Source organism: Scyliorhinus canicula, chromosome 6, assembly GCF_902713615.1.
Source record: "Scyliorhinus canicula chromosome 6, sScyCan1.1, whole genome shotgun sequence".
Lineage (NCBI taxonomy): Eukaryota > Metazoa > Chordata > Chondrichthyes > Carcharhiniformes > Scyliorhinidae > Scyliorhinus > Scyliorhinus canicula.
Window position 1 is genome coordinate 74608698 of NC_052151.1, and position 12219 is coordinate 74620916.

Genomic DNA, 12219 nt, shown 5'->3' on the forward strand with positions numbered 1-12219 from the left:
ACCAGTCATGATACCAACCTTTGCCAAAACCCTCAGCACTTCCTTGTGCCATAACCCTCTATACCCATCCTATTCATGTATTTGTCGAGATGCCTTTTGAACGCTGTTAATGTATCTGCTTCCACAACCTCTCCTGGCAATGCGTTCGAGGCACTCACCACCCTCTGTGTAAAAGGTCTGCCTCACACATCTCCTCTAAACTTTGCCTTAAACCTATGCCCCATGGTGACTGACCCCTCCACCCTAGGAAAGAGTGCCTGCCCATCCACTCCACCCATGCCTCTCATAATCTTGTAGACCTCTATCAGGTCACCCCTCAACTTCCGTCATTCTAATGAAAACAGTCCGAGTCTATTCAGCCTCTCCACATAGCTAATGCCCTACAGACCAGGCAACATCCTGGTAAACCTCCTCTGCACCCTTTCCAAAGCATCCACATCCTTCTGGTAGTGGGGCAAACAGAATTGTGCGCAATATTCCAAGTGCGGCCTTACAAAGGTTCTATACAACTGTAGCGTGACTTGACAGTTTTTATACTTAATTTCCCGTCCAATGAAGGCAAGCATTCCATATGCTTTTGTTGACTACCTTGTCCACTTGTGTTGCCACTTTCAAAGATCTGAGGACCTGCACGCCCAGGTCTCTCTGACTTTCTATATTCCTCAGAGTTTTGCCATTTACGGTATGTTTCCCCTCTATGTTAGACCTACCAAAACGCATTACCTCACATTTGTCTGGATTAAACTCCATTTGCCATTTCTCTGCCCAAGTATCCAACCTATCTATGTCCTGCTGTATTCTCTGACAATCCTCAACACTATCTGCCACTCCACCAACCTTGGTGTCATCCGCAAACTTACTAATCAGACCAGCTACATTTTCCTCAAAATCTTTTATGTATGCTACAAACAACAGAAGCACATGTGCAGATCCCTGTGGAACACCACTAGTCACAACCTTCCATTCAGAAAAACATCCTTCCACTGCTACCCTCTGTCTTCTGTGGCCGAGCCAGCTGTATCCATCTTACCACCTCACCTCTGATCCCTCGTAAAAAGGCACCGGGAACCTGAAAGGGGGACCAGGCACTCCCCTCACAATTTATTACAACCACATTCCCCACTCAGCCAGTGACCCCTCCCCATGGCACCCATCCCTCCCTCGGTCCCTCGGTGAATCTAGGCCTTGAGTGGGTGTGTAACTGGCAACTGCTCTCACTGGTGCTGATGAGCAATGGAGTGCTATCACCCTCTAATTGGCCAGCGGGACTCCTGTTGGGTCATCTGCCAGTAGGCAAGACCCCCCGTTGCCAGCATACATTACACCCCAGATGTCTGTTAACAATGGCTGTGAACTTGAGTAATGCCACTCCATTAGCTCCAACACATTAGATCATCGTGCAATCCTAATATCTAATAATCATCCGTGTTTGTCTAACTGGGGAAGCAATGAGACATGTTTGATGAACTCAAAGTATATATTTCAAGCAACAAGAAATTGTTTTGATCTGTCAGTAAAGGGAGACACAGGGCCATGCCGGGCTGATGACTACTTACGTTCCGCTTACAGTCTGCAAGTTGTTCTCTTGTGCTTCGCATGTTTTCTATGCGTTTAGCAGATGTATGATTCAGATCGACAAATTTGCTCTTATACCATTCATCCATTTCCTGGGGAACACATAGTAAATATTAACAATCAAGGATAGGTTGTAAATAAAGGCAAGCAAAGCAATCTTGTATGAACATTTTAGTCACCAATGTTTTTGTATAATTTTTAGTCAACATCAGTGACCAAACATTCTATCGCAATTTCTAGTCACAGCAAGAAAATAACCTGATGATAAACACTCAGTTACTCCAAAGCGATGAGCAGCCTGTCACCTGATGACATGGCCATCTCATCATAAAGATATTCTATTGCTTTTATTGTTAAAAAAATATGTTTTCACAATTTTATTTCATACTTTTCATTTTTACCCACAGTCTTTCAACATGCACAATAGCATGGCACACCACCTAGAAAGACCTTGAGCGTACATCGAACAAATGCAATTCCATAGATATATTCAAACTCTCTGTTAGTAGCCTGACAAGTAATGTACTCGCATGAATAGAACCAGATGGTTTATTGTGTCCCTCAAGGTCAGGGATGATAGTGCTGCAGAATGAAACATTCTCCACTTTGCACCTCCTGATTGTATAAAACAACATTTTGGTGAGGTATGGCAAGGATTGATTCTAAGTATAAGCTCCTTACAGATTGCTCCAACAATGCTTCTTTCGTCTAACTGTGGAGGATTGAAAAGGACAAAGGTTGCTTTTTTCCTCAAACATGGCAGCACTTTTCATTTATTAAATTTCATTTACCAGATCGTTAATAATATCCTTTTTATGTATTCTAACTTACGTTTCAGTCATTTATTTAAGGAACATATCCATTTTTTGAGGAGAGCAAGAATAGCAAGGAAATGATTCGGGATAATGATCACTTAGTTATTTTTATAAATATAGATTTATGAAAGCAGTAATTTTTTTTGTGTTAAATGCTGTGTAAATAACTCAAGTTAATTTAGGTAGCTAAAGTCTATTTGTTTTAAATGATATCCCTTCATGTTTTTTAACATTTGGATGCTTACATTAGTGACAATGAGGGAAATTACATAAGAACTACTTATAACTTTGATTCAGTTACAGCATCAAACTCTTCCAATTAAATCAGTCCAGCATTTGCTAACATACATCACCTTCAACCAAAGAACAGCGCAGATATAATACTTCTCTACAGTGTGCTCATTCCATTCATGACTCTAGCCCAGATTCTATAATGCATCCTTTAAATTGGCATTACATTACTAGCACCACTTGTGCAGCAATTCAACTAGAAGCTATTCAGCTCTAATGGTTGCTTACAGTCGTCTGCCTAGCTTCTTAACTAAAAACAGAACATGCTCATCAGGTCTGGCTGCAAGCTGTGGAGGGAGAAACAGGTTTCGAGTCGGGTTTTGAAAAGGTTCAAAACGTTCACTCTGATTCTTTCCTCACAGATGTTGTCAGACCTGCTGAGTATTTTCAGCACTTTGTTTCTTGTTCAGATTTCCAGAATCTGTAGCATTTTGCTTTTATTTTATCTAACTTCTTGTTTGTACTTCGAGAAATGATGGCCATCTTCATCATCTGGGGTGTCTGGTAGGGCTCTGGTTGGTACGGTGGGTACGTAGGTGACTGCTGAGGCCAATCTGAGCATGGAAGGTTCTGCTGTAAATAGGGCAGACTACCACAGATGAGTGAGTTTTGGATGAGTTGCTCAGAGCTTCCTCTCCTGTATTTCCTCTCAGCCTTTGATATGGGTTTGCTTTCAAAGAAGGCTGCAGTTTTTTATTCATTTGCAGGAGGTGCACTGATCTTGCGTAAGTTTTTCCCTGGACCCGATGTCTCTATTAGTACTCCTAAATGAAGTCTCTAGAGCGTCCTTCTAGTGCTTCCTTTGACCGCCATGAGAGCGCACCCAAACCCAAGCTCTCCATACACGGTTTGCTTTGGTAAGCAAGTGTCTGAAGGGAATGGGTGGTAGAGTTCTACATTGTGTGGTATCTGGGTTTAATTCTAAATGAGACCTGGTATAAAGCACCACACAGGATATGATACAATGTTTCATGATCTTTCTCTCTCTTGTACAACCTCATAGTTAAGATGTAGTCACTATTAGAAACGTTCCAATAAATTAGATGTTTTCATTACCTCGGCAGACTCTGTCAAATATTCTGTGTCAGCACAATGAGACCATGAATTTTAGTCTTTTAGGAAAGAAAACCTGCCATGCTAACCTGATCTAATTTACATGTAACTCCTGGTCCACAGTAATGTGATCGACTCTTAACTTCCCTCTAAAATTATCTAGCAAGGTTCTTCAAGGGAAATTAGGGATGGGCAACAGATGCTGGCCTTTCCCATGACACCCACATCCCGTGAAAGAATAAAGAAAAAAATATGGTTGCAACAAGTGAAAGAACAAGTACAGTAAGGTCTCTGCCATTACCGGAAAGCTTCAAGCAGATTGGAGGTCTCAACCAGACAGAAATGTGGCTGAATTGGTGGTGAAGATTTGGCATGTACTGTACCGCACTGGGCCTCATGATGAAGCCAAGCGGTGAGCAAGTCATTAAGCTATTATACCCAGTGGCTGGTTGGGCAGACGCTGCCCCAATGAGGCAAGACATCGAGGAAGAGAAAGCTACCTATGGTGAAGTAATAAAAGCACTTGATGCCGACTTCAATCTGGGAAAGAATACCATTGTTGAGTAGGCTAAATTTATCTTTTCAGCCATTATGCAAAACTACATAGACCAGGAAGTATAGCACGCAAGGTCACAGGACAACTGATTGCAATCCTTCAACAAAGAGAGAGAGAATTCATTGAAACCTTATATGTGATCCTGAACCAGAGCTGTTCACTTTCAAGCAGTAAAGCCTTGTATCAAATTACATCTGATCTGCAGAGTAGAGGAAATGGAAACTTCTCAAATGGAGAAAGTCAACCGAAAAGCTGAATTTCCACAGCTGTTCACAAGACTAGGACAGTTGAAGACAGCTCAGCACATCACTCCATCCTGAAATGAAGCCAGTGTGTCAGTTTAACCCAGATAAGTTCCTTATCCACTCTTGACAAAGATAAAGAAGGAAAGTGGCACTATGTTGAAGCAAGGGGTTATTTCATATATGATGGAACCAACAAGCTGCTGCTTGGGGATGGTCCCAGTATGAAACCACAAATGGATTTATCAAAGATTTGTGTAGATTTTACAGCTGAACAAAGAAGCTGAACGCAAAGTTCTATGTCGTCTGTCGACTAGAGCTTAGCAAAATTTGGAAAGAGTTCAATCTTCATGAAGCCTCATGCAAATAGTATTTTTGGCGGGACTTCCGGTTGCGGCTATGACCAGCTAAGTCGCACGTTTGGCGGCTCCTGCTACAAAGATGTTTTCGGGCCGATTGGAGGGCCCCAACGGCGCTGTAAGGACAAATCCCGGTGGGGGAAGGCTCCCTGAGGAGAACCAGACCAACTTTATGGTCGGTACCCGGAGTGGGGTGGTAAAGAAAGCAACAGCAGCTCCCCAAAAAAAGCGGGGGAAGAAGACCAAAATGGCGGCCGGTGGCGCACCCGAGGAATGGAGGAAATGGGCGGAGGAGCAGCAGGCCGCTCTCCTGCGCTTCTTTACGGAGCTGAAAATGGAGCTCTTGGAGTCAATGAATGCGACGACCACCAGGCTGATGGGAGCCCAGGCGACCCAAGAGGCGTCGATTCGGGAGCTGCAGCAGGAGATGACTGTGAGGGAGGAGGAGGCCACGGTCCTCGTGGGAAAGGTAGAGGTGCACGAGGCACTCCACCTGAAATGGCAGAGCCGTTTTGAGGAGCTGGATACCCAAATGAGGCGGAAGAACCTGAGGATCTTGGGCCTGGCAGAAGGCCTGGAGGGATCAGACCTCCCGGGATACGTAGCAGAAATGCTGAGCTCCCTGATGGGGGCAGGGGCCGTCCCTTCGCCCCTGGAGCTGGAAGAGGCCTACAGGGTCATGGCTAGGAAGCCAAGAGCAAATGAGCCCCCGAGGGCGGTGCTGGTGCGGTTCCAGCGACTCAGCGATCGTGAGAGAGTGCTGGAGTGGGCCAAGAGGGAAAGGAGCAGCAAGTGGGAGAATTCGACGGTGAGGGTCTACCAGGACTGGAGTGCGGAGGTGGCTAAGCGGCGGGCCCGGTACAACCGGACGAAGGCGGTGCTACATGCAAAACGGATCAGGTTCGGAATGCTGCAGCCAGCGCGCTTGTGGGTCACCTACAGGAACCAACACCACTATTTTGAGTCCCCAGAGGAGGCGTGGGCCTTTGTACAGGAAGAGAAACTGGACTCGAATTAGACCCAGGGGATACTTGGCGGCCGTAGCCGCTCGGGTACTTTCAGCTGAACAAGCGGTTTTTTTTCGGCTGGGTCGGAACTGTGCAACTCTTATTGGAACGGTTTCCTTTTTTTTCTTCTTTCTTTGTTTGGATCTTGAACTCTTGCTTTGGGTTTTTCTTCTGATGTTTTTTCCCCCCTTTGCCAACTTCCCTTAGTTATTGTTATTGTGGTTATTCATGGTTATTTATGGTTATTTATGCTGTTTGGTAGAGGGCGACTGTTAAGTACATTGTTATTTGTTATCTATCTGTTATTTATAATGTTAAGTTGGGGAGGCGGGACGGGGGGGAGAGCAGATCGGGGATATGGGCTCCTAGGGGGGGTTCTTTACAGGCATGGACGGGGATGGGGGTGGAACGGAAGATGGCGGGGTGGGGTATGGCAGGGCGAAAGCGCGGGCTTTCCTCTGTTTTCCCGCGCGCGGGGCAGAGGAGGGGGATGGGGAGGAGTGCGGGGCGTGGCTAGCAATGGCGACCTTTCCCGCGTTGGAGCGGGGCCAGGGAGGAGTGGCAAGGGGGGGGAGGCCCCCCCCCCCGAGCCGGGGGGAGTCGGAGTGTGGCAGGAGCAGCCGGGTCAGCGTGAACCAGCTGACTTACGGGAGTACGATGGAGGGTACATCGCGGCTAGGAGGGGTCCTAGCCTGGGGGGGGTGGGGGGGGGGGGGGGGAGGGGGGTTAGGGAGGGACACCGGGTTGCTGCTGGAAAGACCAGAAACGGGAAGTGGAGGACTGGAGAGGTGGGGGGAGGGGGCCATCGCCATGGGGAGCGGGTCAGAAGGGGAGGGTCGACCCGGGGCGAGCAGGGAACAGGACATGGCTAATCGGCAGGGGAAGGGGGCGGGTCGTCCCGCGACCCGGCTGATCACTTGGAACGTGAGGGGGCTGAATGGGCCGGTCAAGAGATCAAGGGTATTCTCACACCTGAAGGGACTGAAGGCTGATGTAGCAATGTTACAGGAGACCCATTTGAAGGTAGTGGACCAGGTTCGCCTGAGAAGGGGGTGGGTGGGACAGGTGTTCCACTCTGGATTGGACGCAAAGAACCGGGGGGTGGCGATTCTCGTGGGAAAGAGGGTGTCGTTCGTGGCGGAGGAGGTGGTGGCGGATAAGGAGGGTAGGTATGTGATGGTGAAGGGTAAGCTGCAGGGGGAGAAAGTGGTGATGGTCAACGTATATGCCCCGAACTGGGATGACGCGGGTTTTATGAGGCGCCTATTGGGCCTCATTCCGGGACTGGAGGCAGGGGGCTTGATCATGGGGGGGGACTTTAACACAGTGCTGGACCCCGGGCTAGACAGATCGAGTTCAAGGACCAATAGGAGGCCGGCAGCGGCAGAAGTGCTGAGGGGGTACATGGAGCAGATGGGAGGAGTAGACCCATGGAGGTTTGGTAGGCCGAGGGCGAGGGAGTATTCCTTTTTCTCCCACGTCCATAGAGTGTACTCCAGAATCGATTTCTTCGTGTTGAGCAGGGGGCTGATCCCGAGGGTACGGGAAGCTGAGTACTCGGCCATTGCGATCTCTGATCATGCACCACATTGGGTGGATGTGGAAATGGGGGAGGCGCGGGACCAGCGCCCGCTGTGGCGGCTGGATGTGGGGCTGTTAGCGGACGACGAGGTGTGTAAAAGGGTCCGGAAGAGCATTGAGAGCTATCTGGACTTGAATGACACGGGTGAGGTGCAGGTGGGGATGGTCTGGGAGGCCCTGAAGGCAGTGATCAGGGGAGAGCTGATCTCCATAAGGGCACACAGAGAAAGAAAGGAGAGGCAGGAGAGGGAGAGGCTGGTGGGGGAGCTATTGGAAGTGGAGAGGAGATATGCGGAGGCACCAGAGGAGGGGCTGCTGGGAGAACGGCGCAGCCTGCAGGTCAAGTTCGACCTGCTGACCACCAGGAAGGCAGAGACGCAGTGGAGAAGGGCACAGGGCGCGGTCTATGAGTATGGGGAAAAGGCGAGCAGGATGCTGGCACACCAGCTTCGCAAACGAGATGCGGCTAGGGAGATTGGGGGAGTGAAGGAGAGGGGCGGGAAGGTAGGGCAGAAGGGGCAAGAAGTGAATGGGGTCTTTAGGGATTTTTACAAGGAGTTGTATCGGTCTGAGCCGCCGACGAGGAGAGGGGGAATGGAGGACTTCCTAAACAAATTGAGGTTCCCAAGGGTCCAGGAGGGGCTGGTAGAAGGGCTGGGGGCGCCAATAGGGCTAGAGGAGCTAGTCAAGGGAATAGGTCAGATGCAAGCGGGGAAGGCGCCGGGGCCAGATGGGTTCCCGGTGGAATTCTATAAGAAAAATGTGGACTTGGTGGGACCGGTACTGGTACGAGCCTTTAATGAGGCGCGAGAGGGGGGGGTTCTGCCCCCGACAATGTCGCAGGCTCTGATCTCCCTGATATTGAAGCGGGATAAAGACCCCGTGCAGTGCGGGTCCTACAGGCCTATCTCGCTTCTGAACGTGGATGCCAAGTTGCTGGCAAAGATCCTGGCAGCTAGAATAGAGGATTGTGTGCCAGGGGTAATCCATGAGGACCAGACGGGGTTCGTGAAGGGGCGGCAGCTCAACACGAACGTGCGGAGATTGCTGAATGTAATTATGATGCCGGCAGTGGAGGGGGAGGCTGAGATAGTGGTAGCGCTGGACGCGGAGAAGGCATTCGATAGGGTGGAGTGGGAGTACCTGTGGGAGACGTTGGAACGGTTTGGGTTTGGGGAAGGGTTTATTAAGTGGGTGAAGTTGCTCTACTCGGCCCCGACGGCGAGTGTAGTGACAAACGGGAGGAGGTCGGAGTATTTCGGGCTCTACCGAGGGACCAGGCAGGGATGTCCCCTATCCCCCCTACTTTTCGCACTGGCGATTGAACCGTTGGCGATGGCACTGAGGGGTTCAGGGGGGTGGAGAGGACTGACTAGGGGAGGGGAGGAACATCGAGTATCGCTGTATGCGGATGATCTACTGCTGTACGTGGCAGACCCAGAAGGGGGAATGCCGGAGATAATGGAACTATTAGCAGAGTTTGGGGACTTTTCAGGGTACAAACTAAATTTGGGCAAAAGCGAGGTTTTTGTGATACACCCGGGGGACCAGGGAGAGGGTATTGGGAGACTCCCCTTCAAGCGAGCAGGAAAGAGCTTTAGGTACTTAGGGGTGCAGGTGGCAAGGAACTGGGGGACCCTCCACAAGTTGAACTTTTCCAGGCTGGTGGAACAGATGGAGGAGGAATTTAAGAGGTGGGACATGGTACCGTTGTCGCTGGCGGGGAGGGTGCAGTCAATCAAAATGACGGTCCTCCCAAGGTTCTTGTTTTTATTTCAGTGCTTGCCCATCTTCCTCCCTAGGGCCTTCTTCAAAAAGGTGACGAGTAGCATCATGAGCTACGTGTGGGCGCATGGCACCCCAAGGGTGAGGAGGGTCTTTTTGGAGCGGAGTAGGGACAGTGGAGGGCTGGCACTACCCAATCTCTCGGGGTACTACTGGGCGGCAAATGTGTCAATGGTGCGCAAGTGGATGATGGAAGGGGAGGGGGCAGCTTGGAAACGAATGGAGAGGGCGTCCTGTGGCAACACAAGCCTGGGGGCCCTAGTAACGGCACCATGGCCGCTCCCCCCCACGAGGTACACCACGAGCCCGGTGGTGGCGGCCACCCTCAAGATATGGGGGCAGTGGAGGCGACACAGGGGGGAAATGGGAGGTCTGTTGGCGGCGCCAATAAGAGGGAACCATAGATTTATCCCGGGGAACATCGACGGGGGATTTCAGAGCTGGTACAGGGTGGGCATACGGCAGCTGAAGGACCTGTTTATAGAGGGGAGGTTTGCGAGCCTGGGAGGGCTGGAGGAGAAGTTTGAGCTCCCCCCGGGAAACATGTTCAGATATTTACAAGTGAAGGCATTTGCTAGGCGGCAGGTGGAGGGGTTTCCCCTGCTCCCCAGTAAGGGGGCGAGTGATAGGGTGCTCTCGGGGGTCTGGGTCGGAGGGGGGAAGACATCAGACATCTACAAGATAATGCAGGAGGCGGAAGAAGCATCAGGGGAGGAGCTGAAAGCCAAGTGGGAAGGGGAGCTGGGAGAGCAGATAGAAGACGGGACGTGGGCGGATGCACTGGAGAAGGTCAATTCTTCCTCCTCGTGTGCGAGGCTGAGCCTCATTCAATTTAAGGTGCTGCATAGAGCTCACATGACGGGGACAAGGATGAGCCGGTTCTTTGGGGGTGAGGACAGGTGTGTCAGATGTCTGGGAAGCCCAGCGAACCATTTGCATATGTTCTGGGCATGTCCGGTGCTGGAAGGGTTCTGGAAGGGGGTGGCAAGGACGGTGTCGAAGGTGGTGGGGTCCAGGGTCAAACCAGGATGGGGGCTTGCGATCTTTGGGGTCGGGGTAGAACCGGGGGTACAGGAGGCTAGGGTGGCCGGAATACTGGCCTTTGCGTCCCTTGTGGCTCGACGAAGGATATTAATTCAATGGAAGGACGCGAGGCCTCCAAGCGTTGAAACTTGGATTAACGATATGGCTAGCTATATTCAGCTAGAAAGGATCAAATTTGCCCTGAGAGGGTCGGTACAGGGATTCTCCAGGCGGTGGCAACCTTTCCTTGACTTTTTAGATCAGAGATAGACGTTCGGGGTCGTGGCAGCAGCAACCCGGGGGGGGAGAGGGGGGGGGGGGGGGAGGGGAGGGGGGGGGGCAGCAAGGGTCGTGGGGGGACATGCACGACTGTAACGTGGGCAAGTCTGCTCGCTGCTCATGTCTGAAACTGTAGGCTGCCTTGTTTGTTAAGTTGTTGCCTGGGGGGGGGGGGAGGACTGGTGCGCGCGAGAGGGCGGGCGAGGGAGGGATATTTGCCTAGAGGGATTGTGTTGTAAATAATTTAAAAATTAGTAGGGGTAAATGTTTGTATGGAAAAACTCTTTCAATAAAAATTATTTTTAAAAAAAAATAGTATTTTTGGCAACTACCCCTTCTTGTTGAGTCTAAGTTTCTCACAATCTTCATTACACCATTTGGGAAATTTTGTTTCAACCGTTTACCATTCGGCATCACATCAGCACCAGATATCTTTCATAGGACAATGTCAAGTGTCCGAGAAGGACTGGATGGAGTTGTATGTCGCATGGATGATGTCCTGATCCATGAATCCACTCAGAAAAAACGTGACACTAGAGTACAAGCTTTTCTACAATGCCTACAGGAAGCAGGACTTAGACTCAACACAACAACAAATACAAATTCTCTCAACTATCAAGTTCCCTGTGGATATTGTATCTGGTGTCAGAATTGATCCGCAGAAGAAAAGAGCGATCAAGGTGTTTCCAGGTGTTCGCAATGTGACTGAGCCTCAGAGATTCATAGGTATGGTAAATCAAGTCGGAAATTTCTTGCACAACCTAGCTGTTGTAATGAGCCATTATATCAGCTGTTTATAATAAGTCAATATATGGTGCTGGCTGCTCACACCACAGGTCTTTTTAGAAAATCCAAGAAATTCTGATATTACCTGATATTTTAGCTCACTGTGGCCCAGAGATAGCCACTATCATTGCTGCAAATGCATCTTCTGTATAATACTGATGGATGGAAAGCATAGACCAGTTTACAATGCATTCCATTCATTGACTGAACAGAGAAAGAAGGATTAGCTGGTTTGCAGATTACAGGCGGGATTCTGTGATCCTGAGGCTAAGTGTTGACGCCGTCGGAAATGCCGTCGCTTTTCCTGACAGTGTCAACATGGCCTCAGGATCAGCAATTCTGGTCCCTACAGGGGGCCAGCACACACTGGAGTACGCTCCAGCTGCTGATCGCAATGCTAACTGGGCGCCGCGGAATCCGCGCATGCACACATGCGCAGTGGCTTCCTTCAACGCGCTGGCCCCGACTCAACATGGTACAAGACTACAGGGGCCGGCACGAAAGAAAGGACGCCTCCACCAGGGAGGCCGGCCCTCCGATCGGTGGCCCGGCCCCGGGCTGAGAGAATCCCGCCCTATGTTCTTGGTCTCCACTTCAAGATAGAGGCAGACGACAAATCCTTAGTCACACTCCAAGAATACAATGATTCAGACTAAGGATGAAGAGGTGTGATGCAAACACAGAGTGTGTTCTGGGAACACAGTAGACTACAGTAGATGTTTTGTCCTGTATTCCAGCAGCAAGGCCTGAACAAGGTGATAAATTTTTTGTTGAACCACAACACTACCAGAAATAACTCACAGGCTAAATGAAATCAGAGATGCACAGAAATCTGAAGAAGAATGAGTCAAGGACAGCATAAAAGCA

The 12219-nt window shown here is 49.9% G+C and overlaps 1 protein-coding gene across 2 annotated transcripts in view; it reads right to left on the bottom strand.

Moving 5' to 3' along the window:
• The window catches only part of zgc:172323 (uncharacterized protein LOC564165 homolog), an 85364-nt gene that overhangs the window by 24576 nt on the left and 48569 nt on the right, over positions 1-12219 (bottom strand). For both annotated transcript variants that reach the window (XM_038799524.1, XM_038799523.1), the window contains exon 7: positions 1557-1667. In XM_038799524.1, the coding sequence (XP_038655452.1) occupies positions 1557-1667 (111 nt within the window). The remainder of the gene's footprint in view (positions 1-1556; positions 1668-12219) is intronic.